The 21986-nt window shown below is 32.9% G+C and overlaps 3 protein-coding genes across 3 annotated transcripts; all 3 read left to right on the top strand.

Annotated features, from left to right (window-relative positions):
• The first annotated feature begins 809 nt into the window (after positions 1–809).
• LOC112789080 (synaptotagmin-2) lies at positions 810–6235 on the top strand. The gene is made up of 13 exons (XM_025830832.3): positions 810–1227; positions 1386–1634; positions 1755–1853; positions 1952–2002; positions 2100–2223; positions 2609–2727; positions 2796–2897; positions 3011–3085; positions 3982–4058; positions 4158–4404; positions 4493–4843; positions 5185–5313; positions 5849–6235. The coding sequence occupies exons 2-13, from the start codon at positions 1524–1526 to the stop codon at positions 5975–5977; spliced, it is 1614 nt and encodes a 537-aa protein (XP_025686617.1). The 5' UTR covers positions 810–1227; positions 1386–1523; the 3' UTR covers positions 5978–6235.
• A 997-nt stretch (positions 6236–7232) lies between these two features.
• LOC112789081 (L-ascorbate peroxidase 3) lies at positions 7233–11200 on the top strand. The gene is made up of 9 exons (XM_025830833.2): positions 7233–7721; positions 7939–8063; positions 8304–8353; positions 9271–9336; positions 9419–9467; positions 9619–9701; positions 9784–9863; positions 9989–10091; positions 10765–11200. Exons 1-9 carry the CDS (start codon positions 7606–7608, stop codon positions 10954–10956), a joined length of 864 nt encoding a protein of 287 aa, XP_025686618.1. The 5' UTR covers positions 7233–7605; the 3' UTR covers positions 10957–11200.
• Positions 11201–14908: 3708 nt separating this feature from the next.
• LOC112789079 (myb-related protein 308) lies at positions 14909–16894 on the top strand. The gene is made up of 2 exons (XM_025830830.3): positions 14909–15829; positions 15949–16894. The coding sequence occupies exons 1-2, from the start codon at positions 15567–15569 to the stop codon at positions 16640–16642; spliced, it is 957 nt and encodes a 318-aa protein (XP_025686615.1). The 5' UTR covers positions 14909–15566; the 3' UTR covers positions 16643–16894.
• Positions 16895–21986: the final 5092 nt, after the last annotated feature.

Raw genomic sequence — 21986 nt, 5'->3', positions numbered from 1 at the left:
CGAATTTGAGTAATTATTAATTTCAGAAATTATTTTAAAGTTCGAATACAAATTTAGAAACTATTTTAAGGCTTAACTCTTCGTTTGCTAAAGGATTAATTTTTCTGTCCTCATAATTTAATTTTGTACTTATTTCTGGTAAAGGAAGGCACTAAATTTGTTATCATCTAAAGTACAAAAACAGTTGTAAAAAAAGAAGAGAAAAAACGCTAGGATTTATAAATGGGAAGAAAAACTAAATTGAAGAGTTATAATTAACAGCATGATAACGATTGTGCTACATCAACAGTCTGTTTGTTGATTCATATTGAAAATAAGTCGAAATTTATACGTAATTCAAAATTCAATCTGAAAAGTCAAATTAGTAAAATTAAAAACCAAAAAGTAACATTAATGCACAGATCGAATCTAAAAGCCCACTTCAAAAATTTAATCAATAAAATTTCAATAATAGAAGTTGATCCCATCCATGTTCACAAAACCATGGGCCTAGAATTAAACTGAACAGATGGGGGACTCGTGATCTTGAACAAGTCCAACTACTTCTATTGTATTTCAAGGGTCAATCGGTCAACGATGAACGTAGTTGGATTAAAATACTAGTAACTCTTTCTCTTATTGTAATTTGCAAGTTATATTTTATCCCTAATTGGTAAGGGGCCATGTGTCACATAGACTTTACCTCTCTTTGTCCCTATCGCTGATCCCGCCGTGTTGCCGATGCCGACAACTTCCCATGCACGCCACGTGTGCATCATTTTTTCTATTTTCTACTTTTTATTATCCTACTCATGCCACAAATATTCATCACTCAAATTATATTGTTTTATACTTTTGTCTTATATAATAATCTATCTACCATATATTCTCTTAACTTTATAGTTTATAAATGACTAATAATATCCTATTCCTATCATTAATAAATATGTTTATTTATTCACATTTTATATAAATTAAATATTTATAACAATAAGTAAGAAATTATTTGAAATAGTAAATATTTTAATGTTTTAATTAAGATGATAAATATGTCAGTGAGGATAAATATTCTAATAATTATATGATATGATATGAAATGATATGCTTTGCTTTCTTCGTCGGGCATTAGCAGCTTAATCTGCTTCATCTTCGCATTCGACCGTTTCCTATTCTCTCTCTCTGTCTTCACGTTTACTTTAATAGACTTTAATCTCATTCATTCATCTCTCAACGCATCGAAACATCTCAGTAAGCACAAAACTTACATCATTTTGATTCTATTCTTCTTGTTTCTTTTCTATTATTATTGTTTTCTACTAATTACCAAGGTATTTTATTCTTACCAAGGTATTGGATTCTCTCTCTCTCTCACATACTTTTTTTTGTTCCCGAAAATTTGGTTGTAGTTGAGGAATGGTGAATGACTGAAGCTAAAAGTGAAGTTCTCGTGACATGAAATGGTAGTGGGAGTTGGTATATAGATAGAGGAATCGCGATCTGGGACTGGGTAGGTTTAAAGATTCGAGCTTGGAACTTCGAACAAGATGGGTTTTTTTGGCACTATATTGGGGTTTTTCGGATTTGGTGTTGGGATCACCATTGGTCTTGTAGCTGGCTATTTTCTCTTCATTTACTTTCAACCCACTGATGTTAAGGTAATTCTTGTTACTGTGTGTAAGAATTCAAACGTGGCTCTTACAAGCATTGTCTTTCTTGTTAGCACTGAATGTTTTGTTATTTCAAACTGATATATGCTTTGGTGGGTTGGGGGGCAGGATCCTGAAATCAAGCCATTGGTGGAGCAAGACACAGAAACCTTGCAGAAAATGTTTCCTGAGATTCCACTTTGGATTAAAAATCCAGACTTTGATAGGGTAAGAAGCTTTCTTTGACTAGTTTCATTTTGGTTGAATTTTTTGGGGTTTAGGTTTTTATTGTTGCAATGTTTCTTGTTTCTGTGTTTTTGCTGAAGATTGATTGGCTGAACAAGTTTATTGAATACATGTGGCCTTACCTTGACAAGGTATTTGCATTTTGAATAAGCTTTGACCCTTTTCCATTTTAGCTTTTTTACCTTGGTTGTTTGTTTGTCTTACTGTGTTAATTGTTCTCTTGTTTAGGCAATTTGCAAGACTGCGAAGAATATTGCAAAGCCCATAATTGCTGAGCAGATTCCGAAATACAAAATTGATTCTGTTGAGTTTGAAACTCTGACACTGGGATGCCTGCCCCCAACTTTTCAAGGTTAGTAGATCTAGATTCAAGATAAAAGATATAATACTTGATACATTCATGGGTAAGAATCTCCTAGTTTTGTCGTAAGATACTAAAGAACACCGAGTTTTTATTTTCATAGGGGGATAAATGTGACAATTTATTAGTTATAATCTTCTTCAATGTATCATATATTGAGAGTTATGCATATGCATTTCCCAATGAGATTCTCTTTTTTATTTCACTTGTTATTTTGTGGGCAGTTTGTAAATTATCATAGGCTTAGAAAGTATGATTTCTTCGTTTCCATTTTGTTCATGTGATTGATTATGTCTTGGTAACTTATTTGTGATATGGTGTGAGTATACTAATTCTCCTTTGATAAATGCATAATTGCATATCGATACTTTTATAGGAATGAAAGTTTATGTGACTGATGAGAAGGAGTTGATTATGGAGCCTTCCATAAAGTGGGCTGGAAATCCTAATGTCACAATTGGTGTAAAGGCATTTGGATTCAAAGCAACCATTCAGGTAGCTTTTGTGTGTGTGTGTGTGTGAAAGATATTGGTTCTTTTGAAGCTAAAAGTTCTGTTGTTCAGGTTGTTGATTTGCAAGTATTTCTCATACCTCGAATTACTTTGAAACCATTGGTTCCAAGCTTTCCTTGCTTTGCCAACATACATGTCTCTCTCATGGAAAAGGTTGGTGATTGATCAGTTTATAAGTATGCCCTCCAACTTTTTCAGCGTCCCTAATTTTATGTATGGTCTTATTCTCTCTCTTGTTATTTTGTTTTTGTTGTTTGTTCCGGCAGCCACATGTTGACTTTGGGCTAAAGCTTTTGGGGGCTGATCTTATGTCCATTCCTGGTGCCTATAGGCTTGTTCAGGTATTAAGCTGTACCTTTTTTTTTAATTTTACATCTTTTTTCTGTTTTGTCAAAAATATTTTATTTTTTGGCTATTTTTAAGACTTGAACCCAAGACCTACTAGTTAAATTATAAGCAACTTGTTGTTCCAACTGATTCCATTTTTATTACTCTTACACACATTATAAATTGTACATGATGAAGGTTATTTTAGGAAAGAAAATTTGTTCACCAAATCCCAATTATATATGTAATAGATAATAGATACCATTTGAGGTCTATAATTGCTTACATCAATATTCAACCCAGAATCAGAAGTGATGCTCAACTCAATATATAACTGGACCATTGTTTGCTTAAGTTGTTCTTAGTGTGAAATATGTTATATTATGAATGCATACCTTTCATTTCTGTATGCACTATGTTGTGTTCACACTGTCTTGCTATAATGGAGGAGTTGCATAATATTAAGGTGAACATGAAGGAAAACAAAAATAAATGTAGGATAGAGGAGATATGAGGCTGAATAAAATCTGATCTTGTTAGATGTTATTTACAGCTTGTGAGGGTAAATTAGTAGGATCTCATACAAGATCAAAGTGGTCCAGTGATGTCAATTGGCTGCTGTTACCATTTTCTCAATGCAGCAGCCTTTACTTTGTGCTTGTGCATCTAGAGAATTTCTTCTCTGCTAGAGTTGAAATTTCTTTGTCTTACACTCACTGTATTTGTTATAGACGTAGCATTTGATTGTAAGCATTTGTTGGATTAAAAGATTTTAATGGTTGTACGATTGTACCTTTCCATTATTTTGTTTTTGCTTCCCTTCTTTGTGAAGTGTGAACTTCCATATTGACAATGGAAATCGGGGGTAACTTTATGGCTTTTAAACTAATTTGAAGTCTGGTGTTTTCAGGAGATTATCAAAGATCAAGTTGCAAATATGTATCTGTGGCCCAAAACCCTTGATGTTCAAGTATTAGATCCATCAAAGTATGTTTCTGCATTTCTGTAAAATAATTTTGGTAATGTAATGATATATTATTGCTAACTGGTTTCTGATTTTCATGTAAATGTTGTTGGGAATCTTAGAGCCATGAGGAGACCTGTTGGGATTTTACATGTAAAGGTTGTGAGAGCAATCAAGTTAAGGAAGAAAGATCTTCTTGGTGCATCTGACCCTTATGTGAAGCTAAAGATCACTGATGATAAGGCACCGTCAAAAAAGACTACTGTGAAGCACAAGAACTTGAATCCTGAATGGAACGAAGAATTTAATATTACTGTTAAAGATCCTGAGACCCAGGTTCTGGAAGTTGATGTTTATGATTGGGAGCAGGTATTCCTCTCACTCAAATTTTAAGTTTCATAATCTAGTTCCTTGTTATGCAATATGTAACGAATGTTGATTTTGTATCTTCTCATAGGTTGGGAAACATGACAAGATGGGTATCAATGTGATCCCTTTAAAAGAACTTTCCCCTGAAGAGCCAAAAGAATTCACTCTTGACCTCCTAAAAACTTTGGATCCGAACGACGTTCAGAATGAGAAGTCGCGTGGGCAGATTGTTTTGGAATTGACCTATAAACCTTTCAAGGAGGAGGACATAGGCAAGAGTTTTGACGAGACACAGACATTACCGAAAGCTCCTGAAAATACTCCTGCTGGTGGAGGTCTGCTTGTTGTCATAGTCCATGAAGCTCAAGATGTTGAAGGAAAGTACCATACTAATCCTCATGTTCGGCTTTTATTCAGAGGAGAGGAGAAAAAGACTAAGGTACATGATCCTAAGAGAAATACTTGCATTTTATCTTTTTCTTCTGTATATGTGAAACAGCCGGTTAAACCTGGAAGATTGAATTTTTGTAGGCACCACCAATATGCTTCTGAAATTTTTACAAGGAAACGATGAACATAATATGTTAATCTAACCAATATAATTAAAATAAGAACCGAATTCAGTAGTATTGGCTGACTATTTCATAAAATTTTCAATCTTGTGTTCCATAATGGCATAATGCAACTTATGGTTATCCAAAAATGAAAAGAAAAAGGTGCTCATGGGATTGGAATTGCACATTTGTGTTACCGATAATAACGTGGTTAGTGTTACTGCAGCGAATTAAAAAGAACAGAGATCCAAGATGGGAAGATGAGTTCACATTTATGCTGGATCACCCTCCCACTCATGACAAATTGCATGTGGAGGTTGTTAGCACTTCTGCAAGAAACCTGCTCCATCAAAAGGTATATAATTTATATTTCCCAATAACTTTTTATTGTTCTGAATTACAACTCTTGGAATCCATGGTTGATCAGAGAAAATAGTGTCAAGAGAAAACTCAGAAAAACTGTGTTTGGTTTGGTTTTTCATTTTCAGTATTTTCCATTTTCAGGATTTTGCGAAAGAAAAAACAACACACTGAAAAAAATAAAATTCTGTTTTTTGTTTTCACCTCCTGTTTTCTCTTTCGTCACAAAATTTTAAAAACAGAGAATACTGAAACCGAAAACAAACCAAATGCAACTGATCGCATGAAAGAATTCAAGGTAATGCGATTGATATTAGGCCTTAAATGTGCATATGAGAATAACTACTAGTAACTAACTTCGAACTCTCTAACATGATAATGTATCTCTGATAACGACCCATCAACATAGCAGAAAGTCGGAAACTAAATTGTTGAGAAGAGTCAGAAGAATACTTGTAGAATCTGCTGTTTGAAATCTTTTAAATTCTCATGGTATCTTTGTTACACTGCTCTTCTTTTCTTGATATTAGGAATCACTGGGATATGTTGAAATCAATCTTGGAGATGTTGTTTCTAACAAAAGAATCAATGAGAAGTTCCATCTCATAGACTCCAAGAATGGTCGCATTCAGATAGAGTTGCAGTGGAGAACTTCATAGCCCCCACACACACACGCCATCAAAAAACTTGTCTGAGCTTGCATTTTCATTTTTTTAATCGTTTTTAAGGAAGAGGTGAGAAGCATTTCTTGTATTTCTTCTCATGAGGTACATTGGTTTATTTGGTCATCATGTACATGCTTGTAATAAAAGAAATACAAATCTAAAATAGTAAAAGCATATAATATGATTTGGTTTGAAACTTGGATAGAGATTATTATATATATGATCATGACATTGTGGTTAGAATTGTGATGATGAACCATTTTGCAGCTTCAAGTTCATGCCATCTTTTATTTTGTTATTGACTCTTCCTTTCTTTGTTTGGATTAACTTCCCCTACACCGTTTATGGTTAGCAAAACAACTTTTAAATGAATGCTTTATAATTATAGAATTTATTTTAAATTGACTTCCATTTCTTCTCAAAAATTAGAGCTTTACCTCAAATCTTTTTTAGTTATTTACCTTGTATAAATTATGAGTAGCTTGCTTGTTTGCGACGTTCTTCTCTTCTAATACTTATGGTTTAGTACATGACATTAGAAAGTATTAATATGGATAACTATTTTAGAAAAATCAGATAATAATAAGGTAGCTAATTATATGATGTGTAATTTTTTTATTTTTGGATTTGAGAGTTTTGTTCGGCTGCCTAAGTTTCATTGTCCGTCCAAATTAATCTCATTAAAAAATAGGTCGTCTCGTATTCTGATTTATCTTTGACCAGTTTATTCCAATGGAAATATTAGTATTAATTTATCTTAGGTCTAGTACTCTAATTACTATGAACCCGACCTGATTCATTGTTTATAAAAAATTGTTGAGTGAACAAGTGTTTTTATATTCAAGTTTTGAGAAAGTCATTATTTTATCTAGTAATAGAAACACAAAATTTGTATAATAAATACAAGAAATGATTATATCAAACACAAAACTACACACAATTTTGAAAACAAATATGATTTAAAAAAATACAAAAAAATTCTATAAATAATAGAACATAAAAAGAAGAGAAGATGAAAAAGAAAAAGGGAGAGGGAAAAAAAAAAGAAAAAACATAGAACACTTAGTTGAGAACTTAGTTAAATAATGGCTTATTCGCCTGATTTTTTTTTAATTATTTGGTAAATCAGCAACAACATTATGGATTAAATATTAATGCATGTACGATAGTTTCTTTAGTAGTAAGTAGTACTTCTGTTTAGAAAATAAAGAGATTGCTAACAAATAGCAAAAATAAAAAAGAATATTTCACCCCAAAAACATTTTGGGTTCGGGCCCTTTTTTTTTCTTAGCAAAACCCAAAGAATTTGCACATACAACGAAAAATAGAAAGAGGGAAGTGAGGAGAAGGCGAGTAGTTTAGGTGGTTGAGTGAGTCACACTTCCTCGAGGTGCGTGCCATGTGACCCAATGATATTGAGACACGTCACAAGTGAGGAGTGGGGTGTCACGTGATGTTAACGGCAGCAGCACCAGCACAAGGCAAGCACACCACCCATACATCCAATTTTATCCATAAAATCTCACTCTCCTTTTTCTTCTTCTTCTTCTTCTTGTTCTTGTTCCCAGTTTCTCCAAAATCCTTCAAGAAAAGCAGTTAATTCTGTTCTGCCAGCTGTCGAAATGGCGTTGCCGGTGGTGGTGGACGCAGAGTACCTCAAGGAGGTTGACAAGGCCCGCCGCGATCTACGCGCACTCATCGCCAACAGGAACTGCGCTCCTCTCATGCTTCGCTTGGCGTAAGCTCTCTCTTTCACTCTATCGCTCCAAACGATTCTCGTTTTCGCTCTAAATTTCCGCGGTTTTAGTTTTGCGTTTCGTTATATAGACGGTCAACGGTGGATGATTATTATTATCATGATCATCATGATGATGATGAATCTAGCTAGGTCACTCTCGATAAGATTGTTGATGCTTTTTGTCCCTTTCAATTTTGCTATGTTCGATCGGATGCAGCTGGCACGATGCCGGAACCTACGATGTCAATACGAAGACCGGCGGAGCTAACGGTTCCATCAGGAACGAGGAAGAGTATTCACATGGTGCTAACAACGGTTTGAAGAAGGCTATTGATTTCTGCGGTATGCTTCTTAGTCGCTCATTTCTCCATAAATTAAAATTCGCAGTTAACTTTTAATTTAGTTTCAGTTGATAGGTAGCACTGCATGAATTGCTAAATCATCTTTGTTAGTGTGATTTGTATAGCTACTTGCTTTTTGCCTACGCGTGTGTTATATGAATATTAAATTAACGAGAATGCATGGAGATGAATCGGTTTCGTCGTTTTTTCTGAGAGTTGTCTGGTTTATTTGATGTTACAGAGGAAGTGAAGGCAAAGTATTCCAAGATTTCATATGCGGACCTTTACCAGGTAATTATAAGCAGTTGTTTATTTATCAATAGTCCATTGCTATTTTTGTTAAATTGTTGGGTGGAGTTGGTGATATTTTAAATTTGTGTGGAGTGTGTATGATTAGGGAAACATTTATCTGTGTGATTTAGGGAGCTGTTCCCTCCCAGTTGCAAGTTACAACTTGAATTCATGCTTTTTTTAGGTTGTTTATAATTATTATAGCTAATATTTATGTAGTGCTCAAGTTGTTTTGCCAATATATTTTTATGTGGGATTAGATTTTTCGTGTTCATGTTTCAGTTAGTTGCTTGATCATGATACAGGCTAAGTATCCGCATGTGTGAGTCTTAAATATGCAAACATAACATGACTACTGCACAGAGATGTGTTACCCTGTTTCACTTGTCAGGTTTTGATGGGTGGATTGTTATCATTCAAATTCTACGCCCCCAATCCTGTTATGACATTTGAAGGCTTCTACCTTCTATAATTGTAGAATATGATTGCAAATAGATTCGAAAGTTTTGCCCAGTTAATTAGCTTGTCTGCATTTGTGTTGTCCCCTGATATTTTTATATGGTGAGTTTGATATCCAACTAGGATTAGGCTTGCATACAACGTTTCCATGAATCTGTCCCTTAAAATTTTCCCTTCAAGCCTATCTGGCTGAGGTCATTCATTTCCAGACCAGTGTTTGATATGCACATAACCTTAGAGCCAAGATTTGTTATCACCGGACGTTCTTGTATATCACACTGAAATTGTTGAGAGCAGTGCCAGTTGAGTCCAGATTCTATTAAAAACATATAGGGAGGGGAGTGAGAACTGTTGCAACTCATAGGGCAAACCTTGGAAACAAATTTTGCATTCATAAAAACAAAACCAGCTCACCTATAGATTTTGTGAATCTGAATTTCTTTTCCTTGTGTTTCCAGCTTGCGGGTGTCGTTGCAGTTGAGGTTACTGGGGGTCCCACAGTTGAATTTGTTCCTGGAAGAAAGGTATATTGTGCTAAACTCCACAACAGTACTTGTTATGAAATCAATGAATGTCTTAGCTCATGTGATTTCCAATTTCTTATAGGACTCTAAAGTATCTACAAAAGAAGGCCGGCTTCCTGATGCTAAACTTGGTGAGTTTCCAAACTTTTCGTCAGCATTACAACTATTCTCCTCACTTGTGTAGGAAATCTCTTAATAGAGTATTGAACCATGTCCTAATTTCTGCTAACAAGCAACAAGGTTAATATGAAATCATTTAAAATATGTGAATGCTGCTTGCAGGTGTGTCACACCTTCGTAGTATCTTCTATCGAATGGGCCTGTCTGACAAGGATATTGTTGCACTGTCTGGAGCACATACGCTGGTTATTCTCCTTATATATATCCTCTTTGTTTTCCGCTGTGGTTAGACCAGATACTTAAGTATTTGTTTTATGTGGTTATTAGGGAAGAGCACATCAAGAGAGATCAGGGTTTGAAGGGCCTTGGACACAGGATCCTCTGAAGTTTGACAATTCATACTTCGTGTAAGATTGAAACCCCTGTGCAGGACTACTCTCTTTTGCTTACAAGGAAACTTGTAAAGCTTAATTTTGCCTCCCTATTTGCAAAGCTATTTTATTTACAGCTAAATATGGTTTGTTAACATCAGGGAACTTCTAAAAGGTGAGAGTGCGGGTCTGCTTCAACTTCCAACAGACAAGGCCTTGTTGGAGGATCCTGAATTTCGCCGTTATGTTGAGCTGTATGCAAAGGTAATTGGGACTGTTCTAGTCAAATGCCAAGTACATAGTTCCTATTTGAACTTTATTTGGTGCTGTAACCTGCCACACCAGTCAATGTTTTTTCACTGGCATTTCTAAGTCTACCCACTTGCTATGCCACGAAGCTTTTAGGCTTCTTCCCTCTAATTATTAGGTCAATCTGTTGGCCTGGGATCATTGCAATTCCATTTAGTTGCAGCTGATTAGTAGGACCCTCTTCCCACCGCACTCGCCAGTAATGTATAAGCATTTGCTTTGGACTTCACCATGGGCCATGCTATCTGCGGCTCTCCTGATATAAATTGATGATGTTGCCATGTGCATGTTGGGTAGCGAAGCCAACAAAATATATTTGAATCCGGTTATTTCTTCTTGGTTTCAACGTCAGGCACGAATAAAAGTTCCTTTATTCTGCTAACTGTTGACAATACATTGTCTTGTTTTCCGTGTCTACATAACAAATGCCTACTAGTGCTTTAGTACTACTTTGATCTAGACTAGACTACCTGCTATAATTACCGATGACGTCCATGCAAAAGTTTCTGTTTTGCTCAAAATTTATTGAAGATAAAGATTCGCCATTTGCAGCAAAGTTCTGACAGATATTGATGCATCGTATTCATTGCATTGCTTGAATCTTTTAAAACTCTGACCCATCTTTCAGGACGAAGATGCATTCTTCCGGGATTATGCTGAATCACATAAGAAACTTTCGGAGCTAGGCTTTGCGACAAGTTCAAAACCGATTTTCCCTAAGGATGGGACCATACTAGCTCAAAGTGCTGTTGGAGTTGTAGTTACTGCAGCTGTGGTGATCCTCGGTTACTTGTATGAAGTCCACAAAAGAGGGAAGTAAATGGATTTGTCTCTCTCAGCATAGATTGTTACGTTTGTATGACCCAGAATGAACAGAATTGGGTGCATTTTTGCAGTTTCAGTATCTCTTTCCCCTAGTACTAATAAGAATAATGCATTAATGCTGCAACCTTTCTGAATAGATTGAGACTGGATAAAACAAACTGAATACTCCATTTGAAAGCTACATTACTTACAGTATGTAAGCAGTAAATACAAATTTCTATAGTCATCATCATTATGTATTTCTGTTCTCTGAAAGATTGGAAAAAGTGGGTAGGCAAGAGACCTACTACGTAGTTCATATTATGTGCCAGTAAATCAGAATTATATTAAATTTTTAGAATGTATTATGCAATAAACTCAGCTGTGACACGGCTCTTTATTTCTGATATAGGCCAACGTCAATCGAACTCTTAAGGAAGCCTTTACAAGTGACGGTTTTGTAACCTAAGCTCTGAATGTAAGGAAGGTTTTGTAGGTAGACAAGAGCAAGTGACGGTGTTTGTTATGCCAATTATTAATTCGAATTTAGATTCAGATGGTGTAGTACCAAGCTACCAACTGGTTAATGGTTACTGTATTATTATAATCCGCACGTTGAAGGACAGTCTGTCCTATTTAATAGGAAGCAAACGAAAATAGCTAAAAAGATAGAAGAAAGCAAGACCTAAATAACAACGTGAGACAGTTATCGAGATTGATCTGTATCTCTGTATATGCATTTGGTGTGGGTCAATAATGCTAATGATACTAATTTATTTAACCAAAAGGAAAATACCAAACTATTGTGATTGATGAGGAAGGTTTTGATTTAATATCGAATAATTAAGATCTTATCCATGATATGAAGAGAAGAAGAGGCACATGTGGAGGACAGCCGAAGAGGTAGGTAAGGGCTCTTTGGACAGCCTCCCACAAAGTACCTAAGCACATGACAAAACTCGTGTTGCTCTGCTGGCTGTCACCATTCAGAAACAAAACAATCATGCAAATGCAAATCGTACGCCACACCCTCTTCCTCGTTCCTTCTTTCCAAGAATTTGAGAACACCCCCCTCCCTCTCCCCCTATTTTTCTTTAACTTCTCTAAAGTAGCTATTGCATCTACTACGCAAATTCGAACCTGGGTCTACTATTTTTGGCTGTATTCAAAGTATGAGATTTCCGCATGTGGGTGGTGTCTGAATTTGGTGTGCAAGACTAGTGTGTGAGAGAGAGAGAGGAGCCCTTAGGTTGCTCCTCCTTTTTGGGTTAGCTAAGAAGCCCATTATAGGCTAATCTCTTTTAATAATTGCACCCCACAGATAGTGACCATGGCTGTGCAGTTAGGCGTTCAATCCATCATTATTTCTTTGGAAACTTTAGTACTATACCCACACTTCCTCTTTCTTTTTTAATTTGGGGTACCCTATGATTTAGAGTTAGGTAATGTTGTTGCCTCTCACTCAATTAAAACTTCATATAAAATAAATGCAACTTATGTAATGCCTTCAATATCTTAGTTGAGTTGTTCATTCTCTTTAATAACAAAAACAAAAATAGATACGAGAAATTTCGGTTGCACGCCCAATTTAATATTCTCTTGCTGGTGCGCAAATCTTAGCCTTCAATGTGAATAATATCAATAATCATAATTCATATTAAGTAGTTAAACTAAAGGTGTAAAGTTCGTGTGCGCGTTAATAAATACAATAACTTCATTAAGTGGTAATAATGTAAATCATGGCATTATGTCAAAGATTCAACACATAACTAAGGTAGGATTTGGACTAGAATTGCAAGTACAAGTCAGAAAGAGGGGGTGAAAAAGAGGTGGGTGAAAAATGAGATACTACCCTCCTAAATAATAACTCTAGTGGACTGAATCTTTTTCTTCTTTTTTTTTTTTTGTTCATTTTTTTCCTATTTTGAAAGCAACTTGTGGGCATGATATTAACTCTTACCATCCACTTGACATTCATAGGGAAGGAGAAAAGGGAGTGGACATATGAATGGTGGTGGACAACTACTATAATGATATGCAATTAGGGAAGGGAGATAGAAGATGACAATATAAAGGTGAATGAAACCCCCTACAATCCCAAACCTTTTTTTTTCCTTCCCTTAACTACCTTTCCTAAACTTGTACCACAAGGTTTGGGGAAAAAGAAAACAAATAAGAAACCAAAAAGTGGAAGGTGAACCAAAGTCCATATATTATTTTATTTTTCCATTACTATTATTATTATTAGTTAAATTTTAATATATTGACAGTATAATAAATTTTAGATAATTATTTAATTAGATTTATATGTTTAAATAATATTTTAATTAATGAGTTTAAAAATTAGTTATTATTACCAAAATAGTAATATATAATTAATTATCTATCTATAATTTTTTTTGCATGAAAATTAAAAATTTTATTATTATTATTAGGCTCATTTTTTTGGATATGAGAAGCATGTGTGTGTTGTACTTTATTGTGGAGAATGTGGGTGCTAGACATGGATGTAGGACAGCTTTTTTCTAAAATAAGGGATGAAGAAATCGGACCATCCGATTTCTTTGTAAAAAAAATTAAGCCTACTAATCGGACAGTCTGATTAGTGTGGAAGAGAAAATTTAAATTTTGGCAAAGTAATCAAAACCTCCGATTTATATACTCCAAATTTTTTTAAGTTTTAAAACACAAATCAAAAGGTCTAATTTGTGTTCTAAAAAATCGAATAATCCAATTTTTGTTCCTGACACCACAGTTACGTAAAGTACCTATAGACTCCATAACTGCTTCCTACATCCTTTTCCCAACCACATCTAAATTAAAAAGTGTTATTATTAAAGCACAAGTATAGAGTCCTTTGAGGGTTTTCCAATTTTCCCCTTAGCTTGTCTTGTTTCATCATGTATACTATTGAAACCAAACCTCCAACTCTTCTAGAAACATGTCTCACTGATTTTCTCTTTCTCTATCTCTTTCATTCATGATAATGCACCAATAAAATAAAGAACCACAACTACCATTACCATCTCTATGCTTTGCCACATGAATAGCCAAACTACTGATACATTTCTTTCAGGGAATTGCCTATTACAACTAACTTACCGAAATAGCTAATTTTTTTATTCGTTTTATTTTTTTTTTTTGGGTAACTAAGCCCACATGAAGCTCTAGTGTCTAATTAAGGCACTGTGTTGGTAGCTTATCTATATGTAATTCAGCATATGTTAGTGTTACTTAATTGTCTATTTAGACAAATTAACATATTAAAAAACTAATGCATCTAACTACTAATTTGTTGAAATAAACAATTATTTGATAGAAAGAGCATAATGTATGTTGTTGAATCAATTTGAACAAGAAAAAGTAAACGTGGTGAATATTTGTGGCATTCAGGGATGTTCAGAATTTTGGCCAATATCAAACTTGCCTTATGCTTGTGATAAAAGAAATGTTGATCATTAATTATCAAATAAATGCAGAAAGAACATCACACCATCTTGTATTATTATTATTATTATTATTATTATTATTATTATATACACACACAATTATGGAAGAAGTAATATTAAATAATTGAAATTTGAGACTACATCTGCTGTTTGGTGGTACCGTTGAAATTGTTTCATACAAGAAATTCTCTCTAAGCATAATTTTTCATTAATAAAATCAGAAAAAAGAAAAGTATGTATTAGTATGTTAACATGGAAACGAAAATCAAATTAAAAAAAGTGATGCAGTAGTTGGATCCTAATAATTAAGTCAACTATAGATGATAATAATAATAACAACTCTCTAGCTTTGATATAATTCCATCCCATCACATGTAAGTGTAACCGAAATACTACTTTCTATAATTCAAAGTTGATTAAACTCAGAAGAGGTGCCTTACCCCTTACATAACAACAGCTTGTGATTTTTTTTTTTTTTAAAAGCAGCAATATTTGAAAAGGGAATTAGGAAAACAGTATTTTTTTTTTCTTTTTAGATTAGGCATGAGATTAGATGGGTGGAGAAATTTCAAATTATATATAGGGGAAAAGCGAATAGGATATATAAAATAAAATTATATTGTTGGTGTTTCTTTTTTCCTAAAAAGGGGCAAGAGATCACATCTTGTCTTGCCTTGCCCATACTTTAAATTATTCTACTTTACACCAACCTGAAGGTTACCCATAGTTAATGTCCTTTAACTCATTATATATCATTGATGCAAAATATAGTATCATATATAATAATAATAATTATATTAATAATAATATAATTTTAATATATATCATCATCACACATAATAGAGAGAGAGAGAGAGATACATAGAACTAAAGAAAGAGCCAACAGCCACTCCCTTTAACCTGTCTCACCAACTCACATCTAGAAGCTCAATTAGTATTACTCTCTCTCTCTCTCTCTCTCTCTCTCTCTCTCTCTCTCTGAGTCAAAAGCCTATAAAAATCACACCCCAAATCCTTCTTTGGCCGGCTTTGTTATTTGCAGCAAGGATACAGAGCCGTTTTTCAAGTTTGAAACCAATCCCAAAACATAAAACACTGAAACACAAATAAATCAAACATCAAAGAAGAAAGAAGGAAGTAGGAAGTGTGAGAGAGACTTATTGGCATATCATTATTAATGGGAAGGTCACCTTGCTGTGAGAAAGCACACACAAACAAAGGTGCATGGACGAAGGAAGAAGATGACAGGCTCATATCTTACATTAGAGCTCATGGTGAGGGTTGCTGGAGATCTCTTCCAAAAGCGGCGGGCCTTCTCCGCTGCGGCAAGAGCTGCCGCCTCCGTTGGATCAACTATCTCCGCCCTGACCTCAAAAGAGGCAACTTCACTGAAGAAGAAGATGAACTCATCATCAAACTCCACAGTCTCCTTGGTAACAAGTAAGGATTTTGAAACCACACACACTACCCCATCAACAAAACAGATTCTATAATCAAATGGGGTCTTGAGTTTTCACTCACACGTTTCAAAAAACTCATCTTTTTTTGTTTTTGTTAAGGTGGTCGCTTATAGCTGGAAGATTGCCAGGGAGAACAGACAATGAGATAAAGAATTATTGGAACACTCACATAAGAAGGAAGCTTTTGAGCAGAGGAATTGACCCTGCAACTCATAGGCCTCTCAATGATTCTTCTGCTTCACATCATCATCACAACAACCAAGAACAACAACAACAACAACAACAACCCTCTTCTCTTGTTGCAGCAGCCACAACCACCACCATATCTTTTGCTTCTTCTGTTTCTGCTTCTGCTTCCGCTGTTAAACAAGAACAAGATACTATTACTACTACTACTGCTACTACCACTACCACTACTAGTGCTACTTGCAACGCAAACATGTTTGGAATTATGGAGAAGAAGAACAAGAAGGATTATTCAAAGGGATCATCAATGGAAAGGTGCCCTGACTTGAATCTTGAGTTGACAATTAGTCCTCCACGCCATCTTGATGAACCTGATCACCAGAAATACAGTGGAATAGAGAGAGCCCTTTGCTTTGTTTGCAGCTTGGGTTTGCAGAACAGCAAGGATTGCCGGTGTGGATTCGACACTAATGCTAATGCTAATGGTGGCACTAATAGTAATGGCACCACCACCACCACCACCACCACTGCTACTGGTGCTGGTTATGATTTCTTGGGCTTGAAAACAGGTAGTGTTTGGGATTACAGAAGCTTGGAAATGAAGTGATGATTATTATATTCTTCATTCTTCTTCATCAATGATAAACTAGCTAGTGTATGTTTTTGAGAGCATGAAATTCAGTAACTCTGAAATCACTCTCCCTCCCTCTCTCTCTCTCTATTGATTTCTTTTTCTTTCTTATTATTTTTCTCCTTCTTTTAAATTGTATAAATAATTAATTAATTAATTAATTAGTTGCTGATGCATAAGATATAGTACCGGTACAGTTGAACAGTATTGGACAAATTTTTGGCTCTATTTCTTGGTGTTGTTGCTGATTATTGGTGCTGTTGAATTAATTTCTTTCCATTATTATTGCATTTGTGATCATTCTTTTGAGTAAAAACAGCAGTTATTAGCGCCACTAAATGTAAGATCCCATAATTAGACCTTTATTCTGCTTCATATTTGAGTTTATTCATAAATTTTTTAATCTTTCCAATTGGAATAATGAGTAATGACAGCTATATATTAATTGTATAATACTGAATAAAATTCAATTTAATTATCTACATAACCACATCTTATCGCAGTTATTTAAATAATGGTGAAATTGATTTGAATCCCTTGATTCCCTTATATATAAATTTATATGAATGTTAGTATGTTACGCTTTTTATATATGTGCATTATTTATACGTCATACATATATATATATATATATATATATATATATATATATATATATATGTATGTATGTATGTAGAGCAGTGAGTCCTTGAGTAATGATATCTCATCCCTTTTTCTTTTGCATTGAAATCTATTTAGATTCCTTTGGACTTTTTGAGGCTTTTGGTGTTGTCTTTTATGGAGAAAAATTGATGAAAAAGTAAAGAGTGTAAGATGATGATAGATCTATTCATGTGTATACAAAAGAGTGAGTGAATGGATAAGTTGTGAGAGGAGGAGAAAATTATTGGATACTATAGCGGTGGGTCTCTTAATTTAATTTTCGAACAATAATAATATGGTGAAAATTCAGGTGTAATCAACTTTACGTGAAGTTGATAATTGAGAGCCGTTAAATGATTTGGCTGATTTGACTAAATTTTTATCTAACGACTTTCAACTATCAACTTTATATAAAATCGACTGCACTTGAGTTTTCACTTAATAATATACATACATTTTAATTTCATCATATTTTATTAATTCAATTATATATAATAATAACAGGTTACTCTAATTTTGCTATTTATCTTTGACCTAATAAGCAGGTAATTAGATGCATGTCTTTGAGATGTGTAAGAAATCAATTAATTAATTTATAGTAATAATAATAATTACAACTAGCTTAACATAATTAAATATATGCTACACTTTTGAGTACATAAAACGCGTATAATGAAAAACAAATGTCCGTATAGAGTACAAGACACATGCAACATTCTACCAACCTCCTTTTTTATTGAATAATTTAGGTCTTAGATCCAACCAACTTCATTATTTTGGTATGCCTACACATATCAATATATCATTATATCATCCTACCTAGGTATTGCAATTCTTTATCTTACCTTAAAAGAGGGTGAGATTACCATTTACAACATGCTACCTCTACTAAAATTGGTGAGGAAGAGCCCAATCAACATACACTACCATATATTATTTGGTGCTTGTTTACTTTTATTTGGCATTTTATTATCTATTTATTGGACACTTTTATTTAGTTGTCAATTATAACTAATAGAAATTTAATTTTTATGTATCATCGTTATAACACGTACATTTAATTATATAATATTATGTTAATAAAAATAAATATAATTAAATAATTGTGTAAAATATTTTATATTATCGATACATAAAAATTAAATTCGATTAATATATTTTCTTAATATATATTTGAGTTCTCCTTTTATTTATAAAAAAAAAGAAAGTTATGAATATGTTGTGTTGGGTTAGATGATAGATGCATAAGTAATGTCTTATCCTTTGTCATCCTTTTTTATTTTGGATACTTTTTCATACTCACTCTCCAATCTCCATAGTAGCTAGTTTGTTGCGTAGTGACGATATATAAGGAACTTTATAATAGGTGAATGGGCATAAATCAAAATTAAAAAGGTGGTAGGAACTAAAATAATAAAAAGAAAAGGGGAGGGTAGTGAATTGATCCTACCAACCATCAAAGATTTTATCTGCCGCATTAACTGAGGGTCATGTCAATGGCTCAATGGGGTCAGAGAGTAATTTGATTGGATTGGCCATCCAAGAGGCCATTCCCAGTTCTGGATGTGCCTTCCATTAATGGAAGATCTTCACTACTCCAACCTAATAATAATATTTTCAATTTTATAATACATTTCTTATTCAATTTTCATACTAACAATTCTTTTTTAGTGATCAATAAAGTAGAGAAAGAATTTCAAATGTTCTTGGTATATTCGGTGTTTTAGTCATTTTAATAGTTGATTTCAACTATAAAAATATATATAATATATATTAATTGAAAGTAGCAATTAAAGTTATTGGAACATAATACCAATATTTTAGATATGGTGAAAATTCAGGTGCAGTCGACTTCACGTGAAGTTAATAGTTGAGAGTCGTTAGATGAAAATTTAGTCAAATCAGTTAAATTATCTAACGACTATCACTTATTCACTTCATGTGAAGTCGACTAACCTTTAGATATATTTAAAAAAATTTCTAAATGGTCCATCCATTTTATGACTTATGATTAGTTATATTTTTTTGTAACAAATATATATACAAAGAAAAGAAATATAAAATAATGAGAAACATAAAAGAATAAATATTAATATGAACTATGAAATGAATGAATGAATTGCTGAAAAGTTGTGAAGAAAATGCAATGAATTGCAATTCTAAAAAAGAAAAAGAAAAAGGTAGTGTAAGACATAGATACATAAGTAAGTAGATAGCAATGAGCAAAAAGGACAGAATGGGTGGTAGCTAATTTTCAACCAAATCCCAAAAACTATATACACTTCCCATAGATAATAATGGAGAGCGTCACTTTTCAACCATCAACCCTTCCCCCCTCTCTTTATTTTTTTCTTTTTCAAAGGTGTTAGGTAGACACATTAGAAGCTTCCACAAGATATTTTTATTTCATTTTCATTCATTATTTTACAGCTCTCATGCCGCAATTAAGCTAAGATTTTTTTCATTTCTTTTTCTTTTGAGGTTGATGCTAAACTAAGAGGGTCGGTACGTATAATTTACTAGAGATTTATTTTATTATATATATTCATTATAATTTTCCTAAAGAATCCATTGCTAATCAAGAAAATAGTATGTAGACGAATAAATAATATATTAAGTTTTAGACTATTATTATTGTACGAAAAAATAAATTTAAATAAAAAATGTTAATATATTAAGTTTTTTACTAATTTTGTTTTTACATATAAAATTTTTTAAAAGAATATATTATTAAAGTAATTGCTATTAACATAAAAGCCGTCTTTTTTATAAATAATTTTTAAATACATTTACAAACAAATCATCTAACCTTAAGATACGTGATAACTTTGCTAAATAATTGATGGATCTCAAACCCATAAATAAGATTTTAGGTTAAGTAGAAAAATAAAAATATGTGAGACACAGTAAAAATTAATTTAAATCAATCTAAAATTATTTTATTCTATATTTATTAATTATTATCGAAATAAATATATGATATTATATGTAAATAAATATATAAATATAAATATTATATATAAAAAATTTATAAATATTAAATTAAATAAAATATTTTAAATTATTATCTCTCTGATATAAAAGAAAAAGAAGAAAATAGTAGAGAAGACCCTAGCTAGGGTAAGGGAAAGTAGTTTAAAGTTGTGATTTATATTTATTGCTTTCTTAGCCCGTCAATATAATGGGGCACTTAATTGTTTTTGTATGGTTTGGTCTCAACTAGATAAATTGGTTCAACCTCCACCCACATCACATGGAGGGCATGTAAAAGTGGGACCCATTTTAGGGTTTATCTCAATTCTGTAGATCCTCATCAACAATTGAAGCTAATAAGTTTGCGATTACTAAATGATAGACAAAGATGCGTTGCATAAGCCATAGTTTGGTAGAAGTACTTTTTATCTATTCTCCTTTTGTGGATATACATGTGTGCACATAAATATATATAATGTTTGATAGTACCTTAACCAACTTCACAAACGGAACACCACATGTGTTCAATTTATGGCCATGCCCTTTATTTCATTCGTTTGGGTCCCTTAATTATACATATACATTCATTTTTATTATTGTAATGTTTTCTCTACTTCCCTCTTTCTTGTGGGTAAATTAAATCTGGCCCTAACTAATTGTTTGTTTGCTTTCCCATTTTTGTTACTCATTCTCCATCCTCAAATTCCTACACCCATTATTTGCCATGTAATAATCTCAACTTGCCCATTGAGTAGGTAAAACACTTTTTCAGGACCACATTTATATACATATATAATTTTGAGATCAAATCTCAAATTTAATTATTGGACATTAATTTGAATAAGTATACTAAGGTCTTGTATTTTTTTTAATTTTTTAAAATTAATGAAAGAGGGAAGAAGAACTTTTTAATTTGACTCAAGTCTAATTAGTTGAAGTATAGTGGGTTTTAGATATCAAAATTAAATAAAATTCAAATGTAAATTTTCCATAGTAAGCATGACAAGATAATTAATAAAGACACAATAAAGTGAACTGAATTGTTTGCCTTATTATTATTGCATCATGGCTTGATATTGTTAGCCAGAAACAATGGCATGAAATTAGTGTTGTGTTTTCTTGATTCCTTAATTAGAACTCGTGTATTCATAAATATATGATTCTCTTCTACAACTTATTAGGGATATTCAATTTCTAGGTTTCCAAATGTGTATGAGAATTATATTGCATGGTGGCTAGAAATTTTGAGGTACAAAAAAGTCAACATGTGTGTGTGTGGATTATTTCGTTAAGTTTGAAGTCTAACATTATGATACATGGAAGGAGGAGTAGTTTTTTTCTTCTTTATATTCAGACGATGTTTCAAAATGCATGGTTTTTCTTGCTGGGGTCTTTTTACTTAGAATTTTCCATATATGACTAATAATAAATAGTTCTTTCCACCTATATTTTCTTATTTTCTAATTTATTTTTAAAACCAGCTATTCTAAAGTCAAATATCATGCTTGCGCAAAATAATATATATATATATATATATATATATATATATATATATATATATATATATAAGTACTGCTAGAGAGCTATTGATCTATCCAGAATAACCATTTGAGTACTAGGGTTAATAAACATCTAAAAAATTTAAATTAATTTTGAAATTCACCAATGATCGAACTCTTGACCTTTTAGATCTAGAGTTTTAATA

This window comes from Arachis hypogaea, chromosome 3 (genome assembly GCF_003086295.3).
Source record: "Arachis hypogaea cultivar Tifrunner chromosome 3, arahy.Tifrunner.gnm2.J5K5, whole genome shotgun sequence".
Taxonomy (NCBI): domain Eukaryota; kingdom Viridiplantae; phylum Streptophyta; class Magnoliopsida; order Fabales; family Fabaceae; genus Arachis; species Arachis hypogaea.
The sequence above is the reverse complement of the archived record's forward strand: the minus strand, read 5'-3'. Positions and strand labels throughout refer to the sequence as shown.

Excerpts from the sequence above, each read along its gene's own strand:
- LOC112789080 (XM_025830832.3), top strand. The coding sequence starts at position 1,524 with ATGGGTTTTTTTGGCACTATATTGGGGTTTTTCGGATTTGGTGTTGGG. Across the intron at positions 2,728-2,795 it reads GATTCAAAGCAACCATTCAG|GTTGTTGATTTGCAAGTATT; the intron begins GTAGCTTTTGTG and ends TCTGTTGTTCAG. Across the intron at positions 4,844-5,184 it reads GAGAGGAGAAAAAGACTAAG|CGAATTAAAAAGAACAGAGA; the intron begins GTACATGATCCT and ends GTGTTACTGCAG.
- LOC112789081 (XM_025830833.2), top strand. The coding sequence starts at position 7,606 with ATGGCGTTGCCGGTGGTGGTGGACGCAGAGTACCTCAAGGAGGTTGAC. Across the intron at positions 8,064-8,303 it reads GAAGGCTATTGATTTCTGCG|AGGAAGTGAAGGCAAAGTAT; the intron begins GTATGCTTCTTA and ends TTGATGTTACAG. Across the intron at positions 9,702-9,783 it reads TGTCTGGAGCACATACGCTG|GGAAGAGCACATCAAGAGAG; the intron begins GTTATTCTCCTT and ends TGTGGTTATTAG.
- LOC112789079 (XM_025830830.3), top strand. The coding sequence starts at position 15,567 with ATGGGAAGGTCACCTTGCTGTGAGAAAGCACACACAAACAAAGGTGCA. Across the intron at positions 15,830-15,948 it reads CACAGTCTCCTTGGTAACAA|GTGGTCGCTTATAGCTGGAA; the intron begins GTAAGGATTTTG and ends GTTTTTGTTAAG.